This window comes from Colletotrichum karsti (assembly GCF_011947395.1).
Source record: "Colletotrichum karsti strain CkLH20 chromosome Unknown Scaffold52, whole genome shotgun sequence".
NCBI lineage: Eukaryota > Fungi > Ascomycota > Sordariomycetes > Glomerellales > Glomerellaceae > Colletotrichum > Colletotrichum karsti.
The window spans coordinates 79,097-103,761 of record NW_024065952.1 but is presented as its reverse complement, the minus strand read 5'-3'; the positions used below and the strand labels follow the sequence as shown (position 1 = coordinate 103,761).

Sequence of the window (24,665 nt, the reverse complement as noted above, 5' to 3'; positions counted from 1 at the left end):
GGCGTGGAGCATCCGAGTGTGTGTTCGGCCGGGTCTGAGTCGACGCCTTGGGTTGAGCGAGATGCGTACTCGTCAAGAAGTCACTTGATCGTAGCTCCGAGGCTGGGCTCTGACTGTTCCTGAATTTGATCTGGCTGTTGGTGAATCAACCCTACAGGCTCTTTGCAGCTGTTGAGGTTCGTCTTTGGGGAAGTCTCCGGTTCTCATTGAATTTGGTTGTTAGTCTTCGTCGGAATCACGTCCGACAGCCTCCGGCCTCACGCGGCCCGTTCCGCGCCGGTCCTTCGGAAGCGTCTCCCCAGGCCAGATTGCACTCGATGAGTCTTTTTGGGAATAGCTTCAATGTCAATTTCCGCTGCTCAAAAGAGTGCAGCAGCCCTTTCTTTTCTCCTCTGCGTCCTACCCGGCTTCGGGCCCAGCTTTGTTGGGAAGTCTGGGTCATGCTGTATACCAACGCGGACAAGAACGCCGAGAAGTTTCAAATCCCGACTCATTACTTAACAGCCCCGAGAAACAGGACAAGATTCGGCGATTTTCGCCGTCCGCTTTCTTTCCAAGGTTCTTTCTGCACGCTACTCATGACGGGCCGACCTCTGGCACGGTGCCAACTCAGCCGGCCCCGCAGGTGAAGGAATATATCTTCCGCGGCATGACGTACAACATGCTCGCGAATCTTTGATAAAGACATCATTTCATCTCGTGTGTTGCTCGACCTCATTGTCTCTTGGCAATTTCATATCCTACGTAGCAGAGTATTCGAAGAGTTCAAGTGCACTCGGCGAGACCCCCGGACAACCAACCTCACCATCACAATGTCCCATCTACAGTACTACGCCTACGAAGGCGTCGGCCAGACCAACCTCAAAAAGTTCAACTACAACCAAGCCGTCCGCGTAGGCGACAAGATCGAATGCGCAGGCCAAGGTCCGCCCCCTTTCTCATCCACTGCTCACACACACCCCCTCTCTAACCCTTCCATCACTAGGCGGATGGGATCCCCAAACGGGCGAATTCTACCGCGAAATCAACGCCCAGATCGACAGGGCCTTTGAGAACGTGGACCTCAACCTGAAGGACGCGGGGGGCAAGGGGTGGGAGCAGGTGTACCGGGTCAACTCGTACCACGTGCCGATCAACGACGAGGCGCTGGCGGCGATGGTGAGGAATTTCGGGAGGTGGATGCCGAATAACAAGCCGATCTGGACGTGTGTGGGCGTGACGAGGCTGGGGGAGGATGATATGAGGGTTGAGATTGAGGTTGTTGCGCATGATCCGGAGGGGGCTGCGAAGGCGGGATCTAAATGATATCGAGTGTGGTGTTACGAATCCAGTGGGCATTGTACTGTACAAGTCCGCTGCGGAATTTGTCGTGAATGACCCTTTCAGTCTCATCAAACTCAGAAGGGCAAGTTTGAGTTTGAGATCCAGGCTATGAGCCGTTACCCTAGAGGGACTCCCAAGGCGGGATCTGAGTGATATGGAGGAGGATAAATGTGTACTCGTTGGGTATGGAATCAAAAACAATGAGGATGACTCCATCGTATTGCGCAAAGAATTGCATTTGTTATCAAATGGCTGGGATATCAAGAATCTCACGAACACGGTACATCAACTCATCATCAACGTCAGTGACAAACCATATCAGACTCATATTAATGTGTGATCTCATCTACAGACAAGCATCAAACCCTTTAACGCCAGATCGCACCATTTCGCTCCAATGGCGGGATTACATCAACCAATTGGGTATTATATCCGCACTTCATCCAAGTCCAAAACTCCCGACTCTATGCCTTGCCGGCCTGGACGAGGAGGGCGGCGTGCTGCTCGGGGTGGGTCTTCTCGACGTTGCCCTTGGCCATCTTCTTCATGAGCATGTTGGCCTCGATCTCGACCTCCTCGCGGAGGACGAGGTTGGCGCCCTCGTTGACGACGCGCCACTTGCCCTGGATGACGAGGGTGCCGACGGGGGGCTTGGCGTTGACGAGGGTGTCGACGCCGTCCTCGAGGTTGGTGATGGTGAGCTGGTAGGTCGTCTGGCCGATGGGCTTCTTGTCGGTGACGGAGTAGGTGGCGGACTGACCCGCGCCGACGGAGCCGGACTCGAGATTGTACGAGATCAGGGCCGGGCAGAGCGTCTTCACCATCAGGTCGTGGTTGTGCATCGCGGCCAGGACCTGGTTGCGGTCGACGCCGGCGGGAACCGGGGTGGAGACGACGGTGGCGGGCATATTGGCGGTGGTGGCGGTGGTGGTGATGTTTGTTGGAGTTAGGTTGGTTGGTGTTGAGTTGTTGTGGTTGAGGATGAGGTTGGTGATGCGGGATGAGCAAAGACCAACCAGGAGGTTCTTATAGAAGACCGTCTTCAGTTTCGCTCAGGCGTGTGTCTTCAATGTTCTATTTCGGACGATTCCCCCTTTTTTCCCCCTGATCCCACTCGACAATGCCATACAAAACGAACGACCCGACCGTTTGCGCCGCTGACGGTCTGGGAAAAAGGTCCGCGGCTTTGCGGTGGGGGTTCAAAGTCCCAGTTGCAGGAGACGCAGGCAGGGAGGCTAAAGTGGCATCGGGCCGGCCGTGCCCCGGCCGTGCTCCCGCCGAGCCGGACGTCGAGAGCGTGGAGCTAACACAACGGACGGGGGCTAGCGGGCTTGGCCTTGTGGTTGTGTGAATGTCGAGCAAAGGGAGGGAGGCGTGAGCCGCAAGGGGCGGGGCTTACTTGGAGAAGTCCGCTGGCGAAAGGTCTCGGCGAAGGATTTTTGATGTTCGAAGGTGGTTAACGTCCATGATTTCGTAATCTGGAAAAGCAAGACAGACGTCTTTGTTACTAGATGGGAAAAGGAACATGAACAAGTTGGATGTGTTTCGACGTCGGGAACATGACTGGTATTCGTGACTCGGCCATATGCATGTTAAAAGACCGACGACGGCTACGCCCCAAGTCTGACCGACTGACCAACCACAGGCCCGACTGCGAGAGTGTCACAGTAGACGCTATCCGTCCTAGAAATGCAGCTTTGTCGCATTACTGCCCGGTACGCGTGTCTGGCTCAACGCATATCCACGCGGCCCTGGGGCATTTGAGACCGCACCGAACGAGCCTTGGCACCTGCGGAAGCTTTGAACGCTCCGCAGCTCTTTGAACCCCTAATTTCATCTCAATTGTCATTGGGCCTCGTTGGAGCGAAAGTGTAGATCTGTGCTAGCTACGTGGCTAATAGGTAGCTAGCCACAGGAGCTAGCTTAGCCAGATCCCCATTTCGGCGTGACCTCCAGTTGAGGCTCCAAATTTCTCGTGTTGATACTCTACTCAGATCTAAGAACTCGGAAAGGATGAAGTTCCCCGCACAATGTCTCAGATGAGGCGCAGGTCGGTTATCACGATCACCGCGGGCCGAGATTGCTGGCAGCCACGATAAAGCCAGAATTCTGAAAGCACCATGGTAGATGGAGGTCCGGATATGTGAGTCCACTCACGAAGCAGCAGCAGCAGCAGCCTCATCCTTCTCAAACACGCAGGTATGAACGAGTCTGAGTGCTTTGTATACACACCTACGGCCAGTGATCGACGGTGAACCTGCACCGGAGTTAGCGTTGGGGTGGTGTCGTCGGTGCGTTTGCTTTTCGACGCCAGCGCTAAAACGTGAGGACCCGCTGTCCGTCCGTGTCTCTCGGTCCATGGTGTAGGTAGCGAGGGGAGCCCCGTACGGCTTGTCAATCTCGGGGCTTCGCTGTTGTGATATCACCGCGCGAGGGACTGAGCTGAGGAGGAGATGTGGCTTTGAGTTGAGGGTCTTGGTTGAAGGAGCAGTATGGTCGAAGGGAAGGATCGTAGGTATGATCCTCCAGAGTCAAAAGCGCCGGGTCTTCTGGCTTTAGAGTCAGATCACGCCGTTCGGATTCGAGCTCAACCTGCCATCTTCTAAGCCGAAGAAAAGCTTCAAACTTAGGAGACCAACCTGTTATCGATGGCTGTCGTCATTGTGAGAAGAGCCAGGGACGTCGGTGAAGATGGGATGAACTGTCTCGGCGCTAATCCGCACGGCCTCTGCCTCAAACCTGACTGCTATTTTGGGTGCAGGTTCTCAATTCAAGCCATGGTTTGGAACAGGTCCAAGAGCAGGAATGAGGCAAGCCTCAATGTGCTCAAGCCGTGAGAGAGAACAAATAAGTATGAAGAGCAATCCTGTTTGAGAATGGCGGTGATAAGTGCCACTTCCGATGAATGAGCTGAGAGGCTTACCACCGTAGACACATTCAGGACAACAAACCTCATGTTTATGTGATGCTGTGCTCTTATCTTACAATGAATCTTATATCATATCTATTTTCAGTTGATACAAGAGCAACTGAACTCACAACTCATTGCAGTTTGACCTTCTTATGATAACGCGAGTGTCATTCTACCAACTTCAAGTGCTTATTCCCGGATGTTAGTGTAATTCACCACCAACCAATCATCGTCGTGCACCAATGACGCAGAGGGCAAGCGGCGGAATATGAATTCCTCTCCCCCGCCCAATCGTAAACTTCGGTTTAGTGCCATGTGATTGGCCCCTCACTCGTCTACTGTCAGACAGCATCACTCACTGCTCTTGGATGCTCATACCGCCGTGCTTGCAACTTCCCTTACTGAAATCTGGAATCTAAATTCCGCTCCATACTCCCGGAATCCAGCTCGCAACAGATCGTACGGATACTCCCATCCCGCGCGTGTGATTAGACCCTGGCCCCCAATCGATTGAATTCCGGAGAGAGCACGTCTTGGCCGCTATGCCCCAACCGTCAACGGAGCGGGCCGCCGCAAGCCAACCGAAGCGCAGGTACACCTCCAAAGCCTGCGAGGAGTGCAGACGCCGAAGGGCCAAGGTGAGTGGATTCTGCTCCCTCCTATTATTTCCCTTTCTGGAGAGTCTGGGGAAGAGAGACCCCGTGGGTTGACATAATCACGTTCTTGATAGTGCGACGGCCACCGTCCGGTGTGTTCCAGGTGTTCGGAGCGTTCCATCAAGTGCCAGTACCGGAGTGAAGAGGACGGACGCAAGCCCGCCTCAAAGTCGTACGTCCAGCTCTTGAGGAACAGGATCGACCTCCTCGAGGCCGTGTTGCAGTCTCATTCCATTGACATCGAGGCATCCGTCGCTCAACTGTCGGCGGCGGGGACGACCCCACCGCAGCTTAATCCCGTCCCCGGCACGTCGGCCTCGGGGAGTGAACCGGCGCTGGCTGGGCTGAGTCCCTCCGAGTTCGATGATCTTTGCGCGACGTTCGAGGGTGCCCTCTCACTGGACGAGTCCGTCAATTATGATCAGGATGGTGAGATGCGATATTTCGGCCCCTCCAGCGGTCGCTTGGAATTCCAGACCGGTGAGTAACCACTCCATACTTCGTAAGCTTGAGCTGCCTGTTTCGTGTGGCTGAATGCTGTGTAGAAAGCACACCAGAGGCAGACGACCAAGGAAGCAGCCCAGCCACAACAAAGTCTGTCGACTCAAATCGGTATATCCTACCCATAGAAAAGGAAAAGTACCCAGAAGATCTCCAAAACGAGCTGATCGACCTCTTCTTTGAGTACCAGAACCCGTGGTGCCAGACCGTCGACGAAAGGCTCTTCAGACAAAGCATGAAGACCCAAGGGCGTTACTACAGTCCTCTGCTTCTCAACTGCATGATGGCTCTCGGGTCCCGGTATACGGACAGAATCGACGTGCGTTCCGTCCCGGAGGACCAGAACACCGCAGGGAAACCGTTCTTGCAGAAAGCCGAAGTCCTCTTGCACTACGACATGAAGCGGCCCACGATCACCACGATCCAGTCCATGTCCATTCTGGTCGGGGTCTATGTTGTGAGTAAGGCTGCTGCAGAACTTGATGAGACGCTAACGTCACCCAGTCGTATGGTTGTGATGCTGCAGGGTGGCTACACCAAGGGATGGCAAACCGATTGGCGCTTGACATGGGTCTCAATCTCGACGCCGCATCTCTGGCGGGATCGAATCTCATCCCAACAGAAGAGATCGAGCTGCGGCGGCAGATCTACTGGGCACTGTATTGCGACGACAAACTTGCAGCCATCTACACGGGGCGTGTCTGCAACTTTCTAGTGAGTCGACCATGGTCCATACCTCAAACGAAGCAGGAACTCACATACTTCCAGGACGTCCAAGGAGCCGTCAACCTCCCTTCGGTACCAGAAAACATGACCGAAGAGACGACAGAAATAGGTGGGATGGCACGCTGCAACCAAAAGATCCTCGTCCACCGAGCCCTCATCGGACTCTGCAGAATCCTAGAGAACATCCTCCTCGCCCTGTGAGTCCTGCACATCTCCCCGTTGAAAACACCCAAGCTGACCACACTCCAGATATGCACCAAAGCCTTTATACAAAGGCCCCCAGAGGATATCTTTCCTCCATTCCTGCACCCTAGAGCTCAAGACGTGGTTCTACGAGCTCCCGGCCGAGCTCCGCATCGACCGCCCCAACGACCTCCCCCAAGTCTACACCCTCAACATGGTCTACCACACCTGCTGCATCCTCCTCTTCAAGCCCTTCCTCCTCCGCCCCTCCAAACAGCCCCCGGCGACCCTCAAATCCGACGCCGTCCGCCGCGCCGAGGTCCTCTGCGTCGAGTCCGCCAAGCGCATCTGCCTCGCCTGCAAGAAGTACCGCCAGGTCTTCGGCGGCTTCCGCCGGAGCCCCATCTCCGCCACCCACTGCATCCTCACCGCCTCCCTCGTCCTGATCCAGTACGCCCTCCCGGACCCGGACATGGCCGGCAGCGGGCGGCCCTGCTGCACGCCCTACATCGAGCTCTGCCTCGAGGTCCTCGCCGAGCTGTCGACCTCGTGGAATCCGGCCGGACGCATGCGCGCGGACCTCATCAGGCTGCTGTACCAAAAGTACCCGGAGCGGATCCCGCACTCGTTGCTGCAGCAGTGCAGCGCCGACAAGGGCTCATCCGCGGCCGCCGGCGGCGGCGGCGGTGTTGGTGGCACGTCGAAGGAGAAGCCGTCGGCGGCGCGGACGCACCCGACGCAGACGCACCCGACATTGGAGCAGAACCTGTGTCCGTTGATGAACATGCTCGACCAGGATTTCACCTGGGACGCGTCGATACCGGCGGCGGCGGCGCAGCCCGGGCTGTTCGTGGACGCGTCGGAACCCGTGTATAATACCCAGTTCGCCCTGGCCGATTCGATCATGGATTTCGGCGCGGAGGAGAACGGGCAGGATCTGATGGACGATGCGTTCTGGGCCGGGGTGAACTTTGATTTTGGGTTTGAAGCACAGTCGTAGGGGCACCGGGTATATGTTACAGAAGGCTTTGGTAGATCGCAAGAGTCTAGAAATGATGATATGATACTTAATGTTAGTGCAAACAGTCTCAAGAGCTTCGAGTAACCGCCTCGAATCGAAGACTGCTGTCCACAATGCCTCTAGAAGCCATTGAAACAAACGTGAGAGACCAAAAGCTGGGACGAATCGTCTCGTGACGACAGTCTGCCTTTCCTTCCACCGGCTCCTATTGAAAGACAGCAAGTACGGCAAATACCACGCATTCCAACACTCCTCTTGATCCTCGCCGAGACTACCCGCATCGCAAGCTTTCGCAAACGCACAGCCGGCTTCTTCCATCAGCTTCACGATGTCTTCAAACGCAACGACGAATATCAGACCAGCAGAGACTACCTCTCAAGACCTAACATCAATGGACTCACAGCTTCTCGATTGTTAATTAGCACCAACGCATTGAGCTCACGCGGCAAAGTTTACATGTACAAGTTTTCCACCGCCTTGAACCGACCACATAGCCAGGCACCCGGGCTTTAAGCAACCGGACACATCAGAGAACGTGTTCGTCAAGCGTAATGCAATAGCTCAATGCATTAAACCGATCGGAAAAAGCCGAATCCAAAGTTCCCCAAACATCTACATCACATCATCACCAGATACGTTCACCAAATCCGTGCTCTCATCCTCCCGCCATCCTCACAACATCCCCTTCCATCTCCCTCAGTTCCGCAACATCACAAACACACCACGAAAACGCCATCATGAAACATAAAACACTATACCTCCATCAAAACCACCGGATCGCTCGCACCCAAACCCAACCCGCCCAAACAACATACATCCTCACAACCTAACAACCCAGACACATACCCCCAAAATATCTTCCCAAAAACACAAAGTCCCAACCTTGGAACACACACGAAGCTCCAGAGCCACGTCACATCCACATCAAACACCGCCTCAAACCTTCCCTTCCCCTTCCCTCTCCCCAGTCCGACACCAGCCGCATTCCGTCTTCCTTCTTCCGCCATCCGTACCGCTGCCTCAAAAAAGAGGCTTTTCCCCGCCCTCCGATCCGCCGTGCTCGACCGAGTTCCCCTCATCTCAGACAGCGCCCGAATAAGAAACGAAGAAGCACAGGGTTCCGGTGCCCAAAAGTACACGTCAAAGTTGCGCATGGACAAGCGCTGCGCTTGGGGATAAGGTCGCTTGGTGATCTGAGGGTTGAAGTCTGTCCTCGACCCCGCGTCGAACCGAGTGAAGAACGTCCCAGCTGTTTTCCGCCGCTAGCCACCAGAACACATAGTTACCAAAATCACAATTTGAGAGTATCGCTATGAGGTAGCTGGCAGCACCTCATCCGTCTTGGGCAGTCGATATTTAACGAGAGTGGTCGTGGGTATTTGATTACTTCTAAGCATTCAACTCCGTTAACTGCTTAACCTTCCCTGGCTTTACTTAATAGTAAACATTAGGCAAGGTTCATGCGCATGCGCCTGACTTGCAAGAGATAGCCCTCCCTTTCCTCCCGGAACAGAAAAGCATGAACAAGCTCCCCCGGCCCCCGAGACCTCCTCCTCCTCAAACTTTTCCAAGCACGAAGCAAGTAATTCGAAGAACCCAACCCGGTGAATGCGTGGGAGGTCTAGTAACCTCTCGCGTTACTAGAGAATCCGCTCCGCCAATCACCTTCATGCGTGGCGCACCGTGAATATCGTCGTAGGAGCCTAATAGCCCGTTCAGACACCGTTCGAAGGCCCGGCGCCGCCGCTGGCTCCGAGGTGTCCGTGGTCACCTCCGTGCTGGCCGGGGTGGATCTTCGTGGCGCCTGGCGCGCGAATGTGAAGACCCAACGCGGCGGGGTCGATGTTGCGGTGTCCCCAGAGCAACAGGAATCCGAAACCAGGCTTCGCGAGAACGTCAAGAATACCGTACATGACGGCCTCGGAGTCGGGGTGGATCAAGTTGCCACCCTCGGCCACACCCCAAGCAATGGGGTACAGGAACCAAAGAACGATTGTCATAACACCACAGTTGGTGTAAGTGCTGTTGATAGAACCACCGAGGGCCTGGGCATGCTTGCGGCCCTCGAAAACGAGCGAGTAGACGACGTAGAAGAAGGCAAACATGCCGAAGACCCAGTATCCCCACTTGTAGCTGGACGGAGTGAGAGCGCCAACGAGACCAGTGACGATCATGATTTCATCTGCAAGCAGGGCCATCAGAATGCTGGGCCACGGCAGACCGGCCGTCAACAGCAGGTCGAGAAGCAGCAGCGGGGTGGTGATGGCCCAATCGATGTAACGAACGTAGAAGATCTCCCGAGTTCCCGCGGGGGCCACTTGGTCGTTGTCCGGTCGGGGGAACTCGACCTGGACGGGGGTCTGGCCGAGGCCGGCTCCCATGGAGAAGTAGGATATGCAGGCGACGAAGGTGATGGCGGCCGTGATGTAGTGGAACAGGCGATGGGTCTCGCGTTTGGCGAAGGACATTCCCATGAAGGCGACCGTCGCAATGGCCATAATGGCGCAGACGGCGAAATACCAGTCCGAGGCGCGGGCCGAGATTGCTAGGTCGGCCTGGGGGCCGACGCGAGCGTTGGTGATGAGGGCGTCGTTTGCCATTCTGGTGTCTGGCTGCGCCCTGTTGATAAAGATCTGTTGGTACTCAATTTTGACTGATTTAACGGGTGTTAGCTGGAAAGTTGTTCTGCCTTGTGTATGCCTCAGACGAGCTGGGGAGTGGCAAGAGTTGGAGGGTTGAGGGAAGACAATATATCCTCATCCGTACTCGCAACAACATCTGATTTACGTTTGAGGCTAGTGAGGGGAGATGCCCAACCCCCCTGCCGACAATCCCGCATCTAGCCAGCATGAATGACTACACTTTGCAGTGCAACAGGTAGCATCGCGGTGACCTTGGGCTCCGGATGACGATTAGACTCGACGGCGCCCTTTGCTTCCAGTGGCTCTCAGACGTTGGGCGCGAACAGACAGGAACTTGAAGGAGGGCACCATCAGCTGGCAGGCAGTACTCTCCGCCCGTGGAAACGCATCTCCAACATAGACAAGACGCGGGGTTAGACACCACAAGGTACTTGGCGGGCGCTACGGCAATCGACGTGAAAGCTTGCTCTGGCTGTCTTTCTCCTTTTCCCCTGTCTTGCGAATGATATTGCGACGCGAAGGCATAATCATATGTTCAAGCAAAGGCAGAACAGGGCTAGTTTGAGTTAGGAGCCGTAGTTCCGTGACGGATCGGTCTATGACGATTAGCCATGGAAACCCTCAATCATTGACAAGGAGGAAACAGGATAACAAACCAGTCGTCGACAAATTACCGCCAGTTGACGAATAATTACCAGTATGAAATCTAACCGAACACGGTCGCTGTAATGTGATCAGAATGACTCTGCAGCGCACCGCAAATGAGGATTTCGTGTCGATGAAGTCATCACTTTGCCCCGGCTCTGCACCGGAAGCTGCCGAGCGGCATTCCCGGGCCCCACAACGCCCGGAGCTAGCGCCGGCAAAGGCATTTGTCAAGTTGTCACTGGGCGACTTCTGCACCATATGCACGCGAGAACGAACGCCGGACCCCTCTCGCGCTCGAAACAACGCTTTCAACGGCGATTCGTCTCCCCATCAGAAGCGACAAAGAAGCTTTTAGCTCCTCTCTGCCCACGGATTGGTCGATCGCCAAGGCTTCGTCCCGATCTGGCCTCACACCCACGATGCTCTCGACCGCATTGTATCAGAAACGAGGTCTGATGACCTTGTAGTTCGGGCTAGCCCAAAAACCTTCCCCAGGCGTTTGATGCCCAGAAAAGTTTCTCCCGTAACCCTGACCAAGCATGTTGCGAGTTCAAGATTGGTAGTTCTCCTTGGCCATCGACTTCTCGATGCGCCATGGCGAATCATCAGAAAGCCTCAAAGCGGGGACCGGTTTCTTTGAGTTATCCCCGCTTTGTCTAAGCCAAATCTGAGTTGGCAAGCAAGGCAAGGCAAGGCGCCAGCTACTTGACAGGAGCTTTGGGCAGAAAGGTCTGAGCCACCTCCGAACCCCCGAGCTTTTCGTCCCATGTCGTCATACAGCTCCAGGCGGTTGATAGTAAGTAGCTGGGTCGGCAGGTCTGGTATTAGTCGCGAGGTGAGGCCCAGACGTCTGTATGATGATGAAACCATCCCGCCCAGCCTCGAATGGGGACAATACGACCCACCATGAGTATGCGCTTTTGTGCTGTGTCGCCTCCGAGCTGAGCTGGCATCTGTCGAGAGTGCCATCCAGAGCTTTCATCCCGTTCAGATCAGCCGTGGCTTGGATGCACTCATGGTCGCCGTGCTGTCGAAAGCCTTGTGAGACATCCACTGAGTTCACAGACACTGCCTGAGATATGTCCAAGATGGACGAAGCCGCCAATTTGGAAGACGATGTTCATCATCCGTAAGTCGTGTTGGCTTTACCTCCTGGCTGAACGAAGGCACTTGCTCACAACCGAATCAGATATCTCTCTGGCAACTTTGCGCCTATTCAGTCGTGTCTGCCCTTGACACCGTGTCGATATGAAGGCATCATACCGCCAGACCTCGCTGGAGGTCAGTATGTCCGCAATGGAGGCAACCCTGTTACCAATGACGACCCAGGGCGAGCCGCGCATTGGTTTGACGGCGATGGCATGCTGAGCGGTGTTCTCTTTCGCCGCGTGGGCGAGAAATTGAACCAAGTTCAACCCGAGTTCGTGAACCAGTATCTGCTGACGGACGTCTTTTGCTACGCCAAAGAGCATAAAACGCTACGAAGACCGGTCTTGCCGAGCATCGCGACACTCGTTGACCCGGCTGTCAGCATGTTTCGCATCATTTTCGAAATCTGGCGCACCATTTTCCTCGTCTTGCTCTCGCGACTTCCTGGCTCAGGACGTTCAATCAAGAAGATCAGTGTTGCGAACACCAGTGTATTGTTCCACAACGGCCGCGCGCTGGCGACGTGCGAGAGTGGGCCACCCTTGAGGTTCGCTCTGCCCAGCCTTGAGACTATCGGCTGGTTTAACGGACGGTCTGCTGAGAATGAGCCCAAAGCGAGCACCCAGAGCGGGTTTGGCGGGAATGGCATCACGTCCTTCATGAGGGAGTGGACGACGGCGCACCCCCGTGTTGATCCGGTTACCAAGGAACTCATCACATTCCATTCGACCTTCATCAGACCGTTCGTACGATACTCCGTCGTACCGCCAACGTCTCCGAAGTTGGCCTCTGGTTTGGCCATGTTCGACGTGCCGGTCCCAGGGGTAGAGTCGCCAAAGATGATGCACGACTTCGGCGTATCGCGGCTACACACTGTTATAATGGATCTTCCACTCTCTCTCGACCCGATGAACCTGATTCGCGGCGTTGCCAGCTTGTCGTACGATTCTGCTGGGAAGTCTCGGTTTGGAATCTTTCCACGGCATCAGCCTGATGCAATCCAGTGGTTTGAGACAAATCCGTGTACTGTCTTCCACACCGCCAATTGCTGGGACACGAAATCGTCACCTGCCGAACTCAATGGCTCGCGTGTATCGGTGAACCTACTCGCTTGCCGGCTGACCTCTGCTTCACTGGTCTTCAGCGCTGGTAATCTACCGACGCCAGAGGTGAAACCGGTTCCGCCGGAGTACGCCGAAGAGGAGCAGTGTCGTCTCTACTACTACCAGTTCCCTCTGTCCGATGTCGCCGGTCTCCAATTCAACATCCGGCACCAGTGGGCCCTTTCGGCCATCTCCCTCGAGTTTCCCTCCGTAGCACCGGCATACTCTATGCAGGAGGCTCGGTATGTGTACGGTTGCTCAACAGGCGAGGCCTCCTACACTGTTGCCCTTGGCAAAGCAGCTAAAATCGACCACTTGGCCAAGGTCGACGTACGAACTTTGATAGACCGTGGGATCTCCAACCCACCACAACCAATCAAAGGTTGCGTTGATACACGCAGCGTGGCTCAAGTGCTAGAGAGCCAAGATCCAGAGGATCCAATCAAGCTCTTCAAGATGCCCGAGGGGTGGTACGCCCAGGAGCCAAGATTCGTGCCTCGAGCAACACCTGACAGCGAGGATGACGGATGGTTATTGACCTATGTGTTCGACGAATCACAGCTCGATAGTGCAGGGTTCTGTCGTTCTGATGCTGTGAGCGAGCTTTGGATTATTGACGCCAAGAGCATGAAGGAAGTTGTGGCAAAGGTCAAGCTGCCGCAGCGTGTGCCGTACGGCCTTCACGGTACCTGGTTTAGTGAAGGCGACATTGAGACCCAAGTACCCTTCGAAAGGACCAGGAAGATGTCTTCGGAGGAGGAAAAGGAGGACGACATCCGAGAGGATGATGACAGAGAAGATGAGTTGGTGAGTCTGCTGGCGTTGGACTTTTTGATACCATAGTGTTTTCGAATTAAACGGGCATTGGCATATAATGGCTTCCGGCCGTGATGTCTTGTACAAGCCACTGCATATCTTGCCCAGTACGGTGTCATGATGTGGCGGTTCACGATTCACGGGTGACAGTTCTCGTCGTAGTATGTCGACAACTTGACTCCAGCCTGGTGGCCCTTTAGTTCTAAAGGTAAGTTTCACGGCAGGAAATCCGCCAGCTGCCAGAATCGGCAGAGACGAAGATCGAAGACTTTGTAAAGTACTTTGCCAACAATTTGATGGGTCCTTTGCTCAGGGGGAGGTTCGAGCCGGCTGGTCTGCAGCTCGCCCCTCTGAAGGCCAAGTCTTCGACAAAACAACCCTCCATGCGATGATGCCCGACGCAGTCTGGAGAGATGAGTTTGCGCCGAAGGCCGAGAAGAATAATATCGGTGCTCCGAGCTGTTGTGAAGCAATTTCCTGGCTAGCTGACCATTGTTCTAGAGACCAAGAACGCTGGTACACGAGGGTACGGTCGTAACGGCCGAAGTACTACCTACATGGGTATCGGAGCGTAAATCTAAACAGCGCGCAGCCTGTTATGGTGGAAATAGAGGTTTTGAATGGCCGTTCATGAAGGAATGGGACCTTTATGTCTTGGCCGCCGGGATGCTGGTATGAGCCGAGAATGTCGCGGCCGGCCGCGATGTTGCCAGTGAGAAACTGACAATCGTGCATGGTCTGGTTGAATGGCTACAGCGCAGCAAGCAGTGGGCTCGTATTCATTTGGTGAATGACTATCGCATCTGTGTTAGCTGCGTTCTGCTGATGCGCATATCAATCTGATAACGAACCTACCTCGGCTCGAGCAGTCGACAGCTTAATTTTGCTGACTGGTGATTTCGGACGAGAAAATGGCCCGGGTTACCAAACTCAATTGGTGAACCGGCCCTGTTGCTCGTGGTGACGGTTCCAACGTGTTGTCTGCGTGCCGTCAGACTCGACAGTACGACGGCAGCATTTCTGCCAACTTCTCCGACAAAACGGACGTTTTCCGTTACGGCGCAGACAGAGGCCACTCGCCTTACCCATCGGCTCAACCTCCCGCAGTCGCTAAATGGTGTGTGTCCACAGCGGCCCCAAGGGCTAAATTGGGCGACGTTCTCGGAACGAGTGTCCTGAAACCTGCGCCGGCAGAGGAGGGGTGGTTCATTCTAGAGGCTGGAACCATGCTTTAGTTCTCGTTGTGCAGCGTGCTCCTCTTCTCAGCAGCGGCGCTTATGCTCATGCTCATGCTCGTGCCAGGCTTGCCCACCCAGGCCGGCGCTCCATGTTTCTGCCCCGAAGGCCCGGAACCTGCCCCATCCCACCTTTTGGCCGCAAAGCCCCCTCAATCAGACGTTGAGGCTCCCGGCCAACATCGCCAATCTCAACGACATTCGATGTTGACACCAAATATCAGTGTTCGTTACGACATGTTCCGATAGCATCTGTTGGTGTCGCGGCCATTTGGTTATGCCCAGACAAGTTCGTGAGCGCCGAGAAACAACCCCGCAGGGCAGTGCTGGATGGCAGCGACTATTCGAAGGGATGGTGAGTTTTCGGCGTCCAGAATTCATCTTTTGACCTCCGAGACCGTGATGTGCGTGGAGACTCCCGTTGCCCCTGTAGCGTTCCGATGAGCGTGGTTGAGCGGGAGGTGTCGGGTGGGCTCTGCTCCCCGCGTTTTTCATCAACGAGATCCATTTCCCCTCTTCTTCCCCAGAATGTAACGAGACCCATGGTTCGCGACGATGGGTTATTTTGGCGAGTTCTTTTTTGTTTCTTTGACGACTCGAAATATCTGCATGCCCCTACTTTGGCGAGGGGTTAGCCAAGAGTTGGCGGAATGGGGGACCCCCACACTTGTCATCTGGCGGCAGACAGATCTAAGCTCCGGGATGGGGCCGCCGGATTGGCGCAAAACCTTGGGGTGATTAAGCTTAGCAAATGCCAAACGGGGCTGCTGCACGTGCGGATTGGGTGTTGAGAGTACGGATACGTGGCAGTTTTTGCCGTGTGTTTGCCATTGGCATCCTGTACCATGTCGATTCCCCATGAAGCTTGACCGTGGACGACTTGAGGGGGACTGTTGAGTGGTCGTAGGAGAGTCCATGTCGACGCTGCTTGGGACATTCCCAGACATGCAAAGTCAACATCATCGTGACCGGCGAATCGAGGATTTCCAAGGTTGATTCCTCAGGCCACCTGTGTGTCCTAGTAGTTTCAGCAGGTGGTAGGTGACCAAGTACCGGCGGTAAAGCAGCAAACGGAAAAGCAAAGATGGCAACGATGCTCGGCGAAGCCCACACACCGGTATCTTGGCCCAACAATGCATGACGATTCGACGAGAAGCGTTATCAGAGAGAAGGTCATGTGCCATGATGCGGGACTGACACGATGGGTACGCGACTTTTTCCGTTTGATATCTCCTTAGGTCTTGGCCAAGGTATTGCCATTTAGCAAGTCCGGCTTGCGGGGAGCATGCAGTTGTTGTGGAACATGGCCGCGACAGATATGCAGCAGGCCAGGAACCAGCCCATAGCAACGAGCATTAGAATGGAGAAAGCGTAAAGCCAAGATGATGATCTGAAAGGAAAGACAAGTTAGCAATCAATCACATTACGTCGGTATATACCTAAGGAGCTGAGGTATATAAGCAAAGCGTATTTATATGCTATATAACTAATATTCCAACCTAATTTAGTAATAAGATTAATATTATTCTTAATACTATATATAAAAATAGAATTACTCTATTTAACTTATAAAGTAAATCTAAAGTAATATAAACTTTAAGTATAGAGTTTACTTAAAAAGTAATTATAAATAGCTTTAATTATTAAGGTCTTTATATTTTATTTAATAGAATTACTAAGTAATAGAGATAAATTAAACCCTTTTTTTTTTATTTCTCTTCCTCTTTAATTTTTATTTTAAAATAATACTTATTATTATTATAATAAAAGTAATTTATATTCTCTATAAGAACTTTAAGAATAGTTATAACCCCTTAATAATAGCTAAATAATATATATATTAATTTAAGCTCTTCTTTAAGAATAAGGGTATTAAGATCTAGAAATCTTATTATTTTAAGGGTAAATTAATATAACTTTTCCTTTATAATATATAGCTCTAAAAGATTATTATTACTATTTATTATATTACTAATTAGTTAATTTATAATATCCTATTAGCTATATATTATTACTTTTAAGTTAATAATTAATAATATAACTACTACTTTATTAGCTATATCTATATATAAATCTATATTAAGTATAAAAATACTATCCTTAACGTCCTATTATTTATTAACTCTTTAAGAAAAAATTAATAAAAAGAGGGGAAAAAATACTAAAGATTATAATAGAATATAGGGGGGATATAGCTATATTATAATAATAAAGGAGTAAATAAATAAGTAGAAGTTTAATACTAATTTATAGTTAATATAAGAGTTAAATAACTATTAGGCTTTTTTATAAGAGCTACCTTAGGCTTTTTTATAGGAGCTACCCTAGGCGTTTAAGGGGAGCTAGCCTATGCCTGAGGAGCTTGTGCTTATAATGTATCGACCATCGAGAGATGCGCGCCGTGCTCACCTACCGTTTTTGGCTGGCAAGCCAGGTGGACGCGGAATTGCGTGATTGGCCGCCGACAGCCAGGGTGAAGCCAATAATCCTTCCACATGATGGTGATGTGGGTGTTGATGAGCAGGGCGTCTCCCTCCACCTGGTGCTTAACGTTTTCCATTTCGTTTTGGGAGAAGCTGCGTCGGCTTTCGTTGCTGATTCCCGCTGAGAAACACTCGAGCTTGTGAGCGTGCTGCTGACCGTGGCGACGGCGACATGTCGCTATGGCGGTGCAGTGAACCGAAAACAGGCGAGGCCGTCGTCAAACAATACCTACGTCGTCAGAGAGGCGGGATAGAAATCAGGGCATCGAATTTCTTGGTATGATGTAGCTGCATGTTGCGTGCCGTCCATCAGAGGAGGTGACGCTAAAGTTGAGAGGGGAGAGGCGCTTGGCGAAGGAGGACTGGCCGACTGGGTTGTTCGGTGCGAAATGAATTGGTCGTTGCAGGGGCCACATCCAAGGCCGACTGACATTGGATATCTGAACTGTGGTCATCTGATGGTAAGGTACCATGAGACGGGATTTGTGTGCAACAGTACTCGTATTGAATAAAGGAAAGAATATCCGCAGATAAGCGTTTAGGTAGAAGTACCTTAAAGGTAAACTCATGCTTCATTCAGAAAGCAGGCACGTTAACCTCTAACCGTCGCAAAAGCAGGCGCATCCCTCGTTGCTTCCTTCCTTTTTTCTGGAATGGAAGCGGTTATGTGGGACCACTCGCGCTAGTGCCTTTTGCCAAGAGCCGCGTGCCAATGATCCAATCAGATAAGCCGACAGACTGCCGCAATCTGGCCAATGATCATCAGGGCAGCCTGAGGCAGGTGAAGAAGATTGCAGTGAAGTTTGGAGTGCCCGGTAAATGAAGTCTGCATCATTGTAGTAAACAGGTATTCACTGCGCAAAAAGGTGTTGTAACCTAGAAGATTTCCGTATTCCCTGCCTAGGTAGAGTGTTCGTTCGGTCTGCACCTCAGTTGACAGCTGTGTTTGGACGACGCCCTACGCACAGCCACTCTTGTCGCCGCTATCAGCTGGCCAATCTGGCGCGCGCCCCCGGCTCATACGTCGCCCATGATTGGCCGGTCCGTTCAGTTGCTCCCTGATGACGACGACCAGCCCGCTCTCGGCGGACATCGGTGGTCCTTGGCGGCGCCGCGCATGCCCCACACCCGGCCATTTCGCCAAGTCAAAAAGATGCAGGCCTCCGGGGCGGGACATGTCAGATGCAGTATTCGTACCCGTACAGAAGGACATGAGTTGCCTTTGGCCACTGGCTCGCTGCTTGCAGTGGCTGTAACGGCGACTAGTCACACTGTTTCTCGCCATTCTTACGGCGCAGCAGGGGCTGGACTGCGCTGTTTCCACTGTATCCTGTCCACGAGACCGCTGGAGAAAGCAGCAAAGCAAGGCGTTGAATGGTAAGATGGCGACTAGAGTGCGTATTAAGTCTTGGCAACTTCTCACTCTTTTCCTCATTGCGCAACGGTTGATTGTTAGTGCCTGTCACCGTTTCCCCAGCTTGTGCCTTAGCCTGTGGCACCTTGCGAAACCACCGCCACCAGGAAGGAGGGACTGGAAGGCAATGGAGGCAATTGCACCTGCCGTTGTTGCTTCAATAAGCAGTCTGGCTTGGAAGGAAGGAACGCATCTCTCCGTCAGAAGAGGAAGGCACATCAGGCCGGCTCCTTCTGTTTGTTCACTCGTGGGTTCTTGCCGCTTCTCTCGACAACCACGGCACGTAAGGCATCTTTTACCTCAAGGTAGGTACTCTGTATCAGGCCATCATTTGACTTTCTCGTCTCGCCTTTCCCTGCTTGCCTTCTCATTGCCCGCATCATTTGCTCGCACCTTTTCCATCTCACAATTCTGGTTGCAACAACCCCGGTATCCCCTGCCAATCGCCAAGCTACCCACCACAAGTTCGTTCGTCGTTCGTCGGGGCTAGACGTGTCTTCCCTGCCCTCCGAAAAAGGTACATGTCCTTCCCTTCATCCCATGCCTTAACTCACACTACGCATACGATCCCTCTAACCGCTGGTCGTTTCCCTTGGCTCACTTCCATTTTCACTAACAATTCCGGTGCCAGGCCGATACGGAACGGCAACCGAAACAATCGCTCGACGGATACGGATTCCTCAACGACGGGACAGAAGGTACCTTACCCTTCGGCCTTCACTTCTTCGGTCCTTCGCCCATCAGCCCCAGCCAGCCGTTCGGTCGGATCCATTTTCCCAATACCCCGACGTGGAACGCCGTTAGGTCCAGTTGTCCACGCCGCTTCTCATTCCCACACCCCCTAGGATCGAACCCCAGACGACCGAGAGAGAGACCTTACGGATACATCCCTATCCATCATCAGCTACCGCCATCCCGCAGCCATCCAGTACTCGTTGCTCTCGAACCCGCCTCGTCCCCCGCTCCCTTGGCAGAAGTCGTTTCGCCGAGCCCCCAAGTATAACTTGACGCCATCCTCCGGCCTCGTTTTACCTCTTTCCCTCCTCTCTCTCTTTATCACCACCCCGATCACCCAAGCTCGAAGCTTGCCATTCACTCGCCAACACTGCAACAAATACGTCGTCTGTTGGGCTACTAGAGCACCAACACCCTACAACACCGCGAGCCTTTTTAGCTGAACCTACCGATATCCGATGGGAGAACCTCAAGCCGTCAGGCATGGTGAACAACACACAGCTGCTGCGGAAGTCAACCCCGAGCAGGACGAGCCCCCGTCTATACCGCGGCCCCCGCCCATTCCCAACCCGGTCCCTCAGCGGCCCGCACACTCAGTTCCTGCCTCGGACATAGGACTTCTCTGGCAGACTAACCTTGAAAATGGTCTCTCCAAGGCCGAGGCGCAAGCTCGCCTCGACCGCGATGGGCCCAACCGCATCGAGGGTGCCAAGGGCCTCTCCATTTGGGAGATTGTCATGAGACAGATTTCCAACAGTCTGACACTCGTACTCGTGATCGTCATGATCCTGTCCTTTGCCATCCAAGATTACATCGAAGGAGGCGTTATTACCGCCGTTATCCTTCTGAACATCGTCGTTGGGTGAGTTCTCGTCCCCTCGTTCTGCTTTCTGCCTAGCATAGCCTGCCACCCCTCCGCCTCCCCCGATCAAACTTCACGTTGCGTCCTCGTGCCTAGGTAGTGACTTGCCCTCTTCGTGGTGCGGCTGCATGGTGTGGTTGGTCGGACGGATGTGCCACTCAACGCCCCGCCGCCCGTGGGTTGGGTGATACCCCTCGTGGTACCTCCCAAAGACATCCGCAAGGGTGTTGGCGGTGTGGCGCATCCTGGTCCCTGCTATCACCATCTTTCTTCGACATCACAAATCTGCTTTCGCGTTTTCATGAGAGCATTTGCTAACATTCTCCAAGATTCATTCAGGACTACAATGCGGAGCAGACCATCCAGTCTTTGTACGCTCTCTCTGCCCCAACCTGTAAGGTCGTCCGCGACGGTATCGCCGAGACCGTCAAGGCAGATTCTCTCGTCAAGGGTGATCTTGTAATGATCGCTGTTGGCGATGTTGTCCCGGCTGATCTTCGTCTCCTTGAGGGTATCAACCTCTCCATCGACGAAGCTCTCTTGACCGGAGAGTCGCTCCCCATCAGCAAGCATCCCGACGCCATCTTCGAGGAGGAGGATATCCCCCTCGGCGACCGCATCAACATGGTCTACTCTGCGACCACTGTTACTCGAGGACGCGCCCGCGGTATTGTCACCACCACCGGCATGGACACCGAGGTTGGCAAGATTGCTATGATGCTGCGCACCACCCGCAAGAGGGATGAGAACGCTTCTCTCCCCAAGCGCGCCCTCATGCGCGTCAAGGCTGCTATGAAGAGCATCCTGGGTCTTGAGGGCACTCCCCTACAAGTAAAACTTAGCAAGTTTGCCCTCCTGCTGTTCGGCTTGGCTATCCTGCTTGCCATTATCGTTTTCGCCGCCAGCAAGTTCGACATCGATGACCAGGTCCTCATCTACGGTATCTGCGTCGGCGTCGCTGTTATCCCCGAGTCGCTCATCGCCGTTCTGACCATCACTATGGCTGTCGGAACCAAGGCGATGGCATCCGGCAATGTCATTGTCCGCAAGTTGTCCTCTCTCGAAGCCGTTGGAGGCGTCACCAACATCTGCTCCGACAAGACCGGTACGCTCACCCAGGGACGCATGATTACCAGGAAGATCTGGCTGGCCGAGGACACTACTGCCGTCATCGAGGGCACAACCGACCCCTACGACCCTACCAGCGGTACTGTTCGCTGGCCCGGATCCGCCGCTTCGAGCTCGTCCTCTAGTGGAGCGTCGACTCCGACGGTCGAGAAAACCGACGACACTATCCAGACCTCTTCAATGGGCTCATTCCTCAAGGCTATTGCTCTCTGCAACAACGCCGCTGTCACCGACGGCAAGACCGCCACCGACACGGAGTCCATGACCACGGCCACCGAGGTGCCTGTCGCCTGGAATGCCATTGGTGAGCCCACCGAGATCGCTCTCCAGGTCTTCGCCATGCGCTACGGAAAGGGAAAGAACGACATCGTCTCGTCTGAAAAGACCAAGATGCTGTACGAGTTCCCCTTCGACTCCTCCTGCAAGCTTATGAGTGTCGTCTACGAGTTTCCCTCTTCGCCCCGCCAGGTTTTCACCAAGGGTGCCGTTGAGGTCATGTTGCAACGCCTCGCCGAGCCCGAAGACTTCAAGGCAAGGATCGCTGCCAAGGCCGATGAGCTCGCGTCCGAGGGCCTCAGAGTCCTTTGCGTCGCTCACAGATTCCTCGAAGACACGGACAACGCCAGCGAAAGAAGTGAGGCCGAGTGCAAGCTCCGCTTCCTTGGTCTTGCCGGCCTGTACGACCCTCCTCGTGTTGAGACTCTTGGCGCTGTCAAGCTCTGCAAGACGGCTGGTATCTCGGTTCACATGGTCACCGGTGACCACATTAAGACTGCCACCGCCATCGCCCACGAGGTCGGTATCCTGTCTGGTGGCGAGCGACCCTCCGCTGTAATGGCGGCTGGCCAGTTCGACGCTCTCAGTGACCAGGAGATCGACGCTCTCGAAGCTCTGCCCTTGGTCATTGCCAGATGTAGCCCTCTGACCAAGGTCAGAATGCTCGAGGCCATGCACCGTCGCAAGGCTTACTGTATCATGACCGGTGATGGCGTCAACGACTCGCCCGCTCTCAAGAAGGCTGATGTCGGTATTGCCATGGGCAAGAGAGGCAGTGACGTCTCCAAGGAGGCGGCAGACATGGTCCTTACTGATGACAACTTCTCCTCCATCGTCACTGCCATCAAGGAGGGTCGCCGTCTGTTTGACAACATCCAGAAGGTAACCAGCCCCATCCCCCCCCATTTGCGCATCCCGCTAACGGCCGCCACAGTTCCTGCTCCATCTCCTGATTTCCAACATCGCCCAGGTCATTCTTCTCCTGATCGGTCTTTCTTTCAAGGACAACAGCGGCACGTCCATCTTCCCTCTGTCTCCGTTGGAAATTCTTTGGGTCAACCTCATCACCTCGTCCTTCTTGGCTATCGGTCTCGGTCTCGAGGAAGCGCAGCCTGACATCCTCCTGCGCGCACCCCACGACCTTCGCATTGGTGTTTTCACCTTCGACCTGATCCGCGACAAGATGATCTACGGTTTCTACATGGGTTCCCTGTGCCTGGCTGCCTTCACATCTGTTGCCTACGGCCCCGGCGGTGGAGATCTTGGTAGCATGTGCAACGACGGTTACAACCCAACCTGTGGTGTCGTTTACAGAGCCCGCTCCACTGTCTACGCTACCTTGAGCTTCTTGCTCCTCGTCACCTCTTGGGAAGTCAAGCATTTCCAGCGCAGCTTGTTCAACATGAACCCCGAGCTGTGGACCGGTCCCTTGGCGGTGTTCAAGACGGTCTACAAGAACAAGTTCCTCTTCTGGGCTGTCGCCGGTGGCTTTGTCATGACCTTCCCCGTCATCTACCTGCCTGTTGTTAACCGGGCGGTCTTCAAGCATGACATGATCACCTGGGAGTGGGGCGTCGTCGTCGCCTGCTTGGTTGTCTACATCGCTCTCATCGAGTGCTGGAAGGCCGTCAAGCGCCACTTCGGATTGGGAATGCAGGTCCGCATCCCCGCCGACCAAGTGTAGTCGACAAAATAGATTGCTACCACGAGCTTGCTGCAAAGCAACATCTTCAGTGCGAAATCGACTGAGATCAATGGTCGATGGGGTCAGGTAAAAAATGGCGCCTCGGGGTCAATTTGCTTTGGAGTCTAGCCGGGGTATATCACCGGTTCATGGAAATCAGACAGAATGGGGCTATTCAACATCAGCCTGGCAGGGTTTCGGGCTTGGGTGGACTTTACTTTCATTTCAACATTCATTTGAACAGATTGCCTTTCATCATGACTATGCAGTAGAGTTCATACTCAAGCCATGATATCAACATAACGAGCTAGCATTGCTAGTTCACCCAAACCACAAGGTCCCATCCGTCTCGGTGACATGTTCATATCGTGATCCTTCTAATTGCTTCCCGCGGTGACCTCAGCACCCTGCCTCGCCTTCTCCGCCCTCTCCCTCTCAACCATCTTCTTATACTCGACCCAATCATCACTCCTCGGAAACGGAACATCCGGCACATCCACCCCCAGAAACTCACAAAGCGGCCCCCACCCATCTCCAGGACGATACTCCAAAACCCTCCTCCCCTCCCCCGCCAACGCCCTCACCTCCTCATGATGCCTCTCAAAATACCCCCTCCCGTTCCCCTCGAAATCGTCCCCCCAGCACGCGGCATGATACGCCGCCGCCAACCCCGCCATCGGCGACACCCGTCCCGGGTCGCGGTTCAGGTGCCCGTGGATCAGCGTATCCCGCATCGAGGCCGCCCAGGCCTCGAACGGGCGCGTTGAGAGGATGATCGGGCAGTCCGGGTACGCGGCGGCCAGGGCGGTCGCGAAGAGGGCGGGGGGGAAGTCGGAAACGGCGGCGTAGGGGGGGAGGAGGAGGTCCCACTGCTCGCGGGTCCAGGGGCGCGGAGGGGAGGAGGGGGGGAGGTTGTCGGATATGGCGCGGATCCAGAGGTCTTGGTGGGCGTTGGGGGCGACTTCGCGCATGTGGTAGACGGGGGTTATCCCGAGGTGGTTTAGGGCGTCGGCGAGGGCTGGTGATGGGGTTAGCTTTTGGGGAATGTTGGAAGGTATGGGTGAGTACATTGTGTTCCTGTTCGAGGGAGGCCTAGGATGAGGATTTTCATGTTGGCGGTGGTGGTGGTGTTCTTTGCGTAGGTATTAAATGTTGTAGTTTTGTTGCAC

At 54.1% G+C, this 24,665-nt stretch overlaps 7 protein-coding genes across 7 annotated transcripts; 4 read left to right on the top strand and 3 right to left on the bottom strand.

Annotated features, from left to right (window-relative positions):
• Positions 1-812: 812 nt before the first annotated feature.
• CkaCkLH20_11886 (endoribonuclease L-PSP) lies at positions 813-1,305 on the top strand (the record flags this gene model as incomplete). The annotated part of the gene is made up of 2 exons (XM_038894600.1): positions 813-924; positions 986-1,305. 2 exons carry the CDS (start codon positions 813-815, stop codon positions 1,303-1,305), a joined length of 432 nt encoding a protein of 143 aa, XP_038740041.1.
• A 482-nt stretch (positions 1,306-1,787) lies between these two features.
• On the bottom strand, positions 1,788-2,231 carry CkaCkLH20_11885 (uncharacterized protein; the record flags this gene model as incomplete). Its single annotated transcript, XM_038894599.1, has 1 exon — positions 1,788-2,231. The coding sequence occupies one exon, from the start codon at positions 2,229-2,231 to the stop codon at positions 1,788-1,790; it is 444 nt and encodes a 147-aa protein (XP_038740040.1).
• A 2,545-nt stretch (positions 2,232-4,776) lies between these two features.
• CkaCkLH20_11884 (uncharacterized protein) lies at positions 4,777-7,300 on the top strand (the record flags this gene model as incomplete). Its single annotated transcript, XM_038894598.1, has 6 exons — positions 4,777-4,872; positions 4,965-5,370; positions 5,436-5,848; positions 5,896-6,105; positions 6,160-6,314; positions 6,367-7,300. 6 exons carry the CDS (start codon positions 4,777-4,779, stop codon positions 7,298-7,300), a joined length of 2,214 nt encoding a protein of 737 aa, XP_038740039.1.
• A 1,736-nt stretch (positions 7,301-9,036) lies between these two features.
• Positions 9,037-9,921, bottom strand: CkaCkLH20_11883 (bacteriorhodopsin; the record flags this gene model as incomplete). Its single annotated transcript, XM_038894597.1, has 1 exon — positions 9,037-9,921. One exon carries the CDS (start codon positions 9,919-9,921, stop codon positions 9,037-9,039), a length of 885 nt encoding a protein of 294 aa, XP_038740038.1.
• A 1,769-nt stretch (positions 9,922-11,690) lies between these two features.
• Positions 11,691-13,706, top strand: CkaCkLH20_11882 (carotenoid oxygenase; the record flags this gene model as incomplete). Its single annotated transcript, XM_038894596.1, has 2 exons — positions 11,691-11,740; positions 11,801-13,706. The coding sequence occupies 2 exons, from the start codon at positions 11,691-11,693 to the stop codon at positions 13,704-13,706; spliced, it is 1,956 nt and encodes a 651-aa protein (XP_038740037.1).
• A 6,298-nt stretch (positions 13,707-20,004) lies between these two features.
• CkaCkLH20_11881 (potassium/sodium efflux P-type ATPase) lies at positions 20,005-23,496 on the top strand (the record flags this gene model as incomplete). Its single annotated transcript, XM_038894595.1, has 3 exons — positions 20,005-20,408; positions 20,738-22,694; positions 22,747-23,496. The coding sequence occupies 3 exons, from the start codon at positions 20,005-20,007 to the stop codon at positions 23,494-23,496; spliced, it is 3,111 nt and encodes a 1,036-aa protein (XP_038740036.1).
• Positions 23,497-23,873: 377 nt separating this feature from the next.
• Positions 23,874-24,566, bottom strand: CkaCkLH20_11880 (uncharacterized protein; the record flags this gene model as incomplete). The annotated part of the gene is made up of 1 exon (XM_038894594.1): positions 23,874-24,566. One exon carries the CDS (start codon positions 24,564-24,566, stop codon positions 23,874-23,876), a length of 693 nt encoding a protein of 230 aa, XP_038740035.1.
• Between the last annotated feature and the right edge of the window lie 99 nt (positions 24,567-24,665).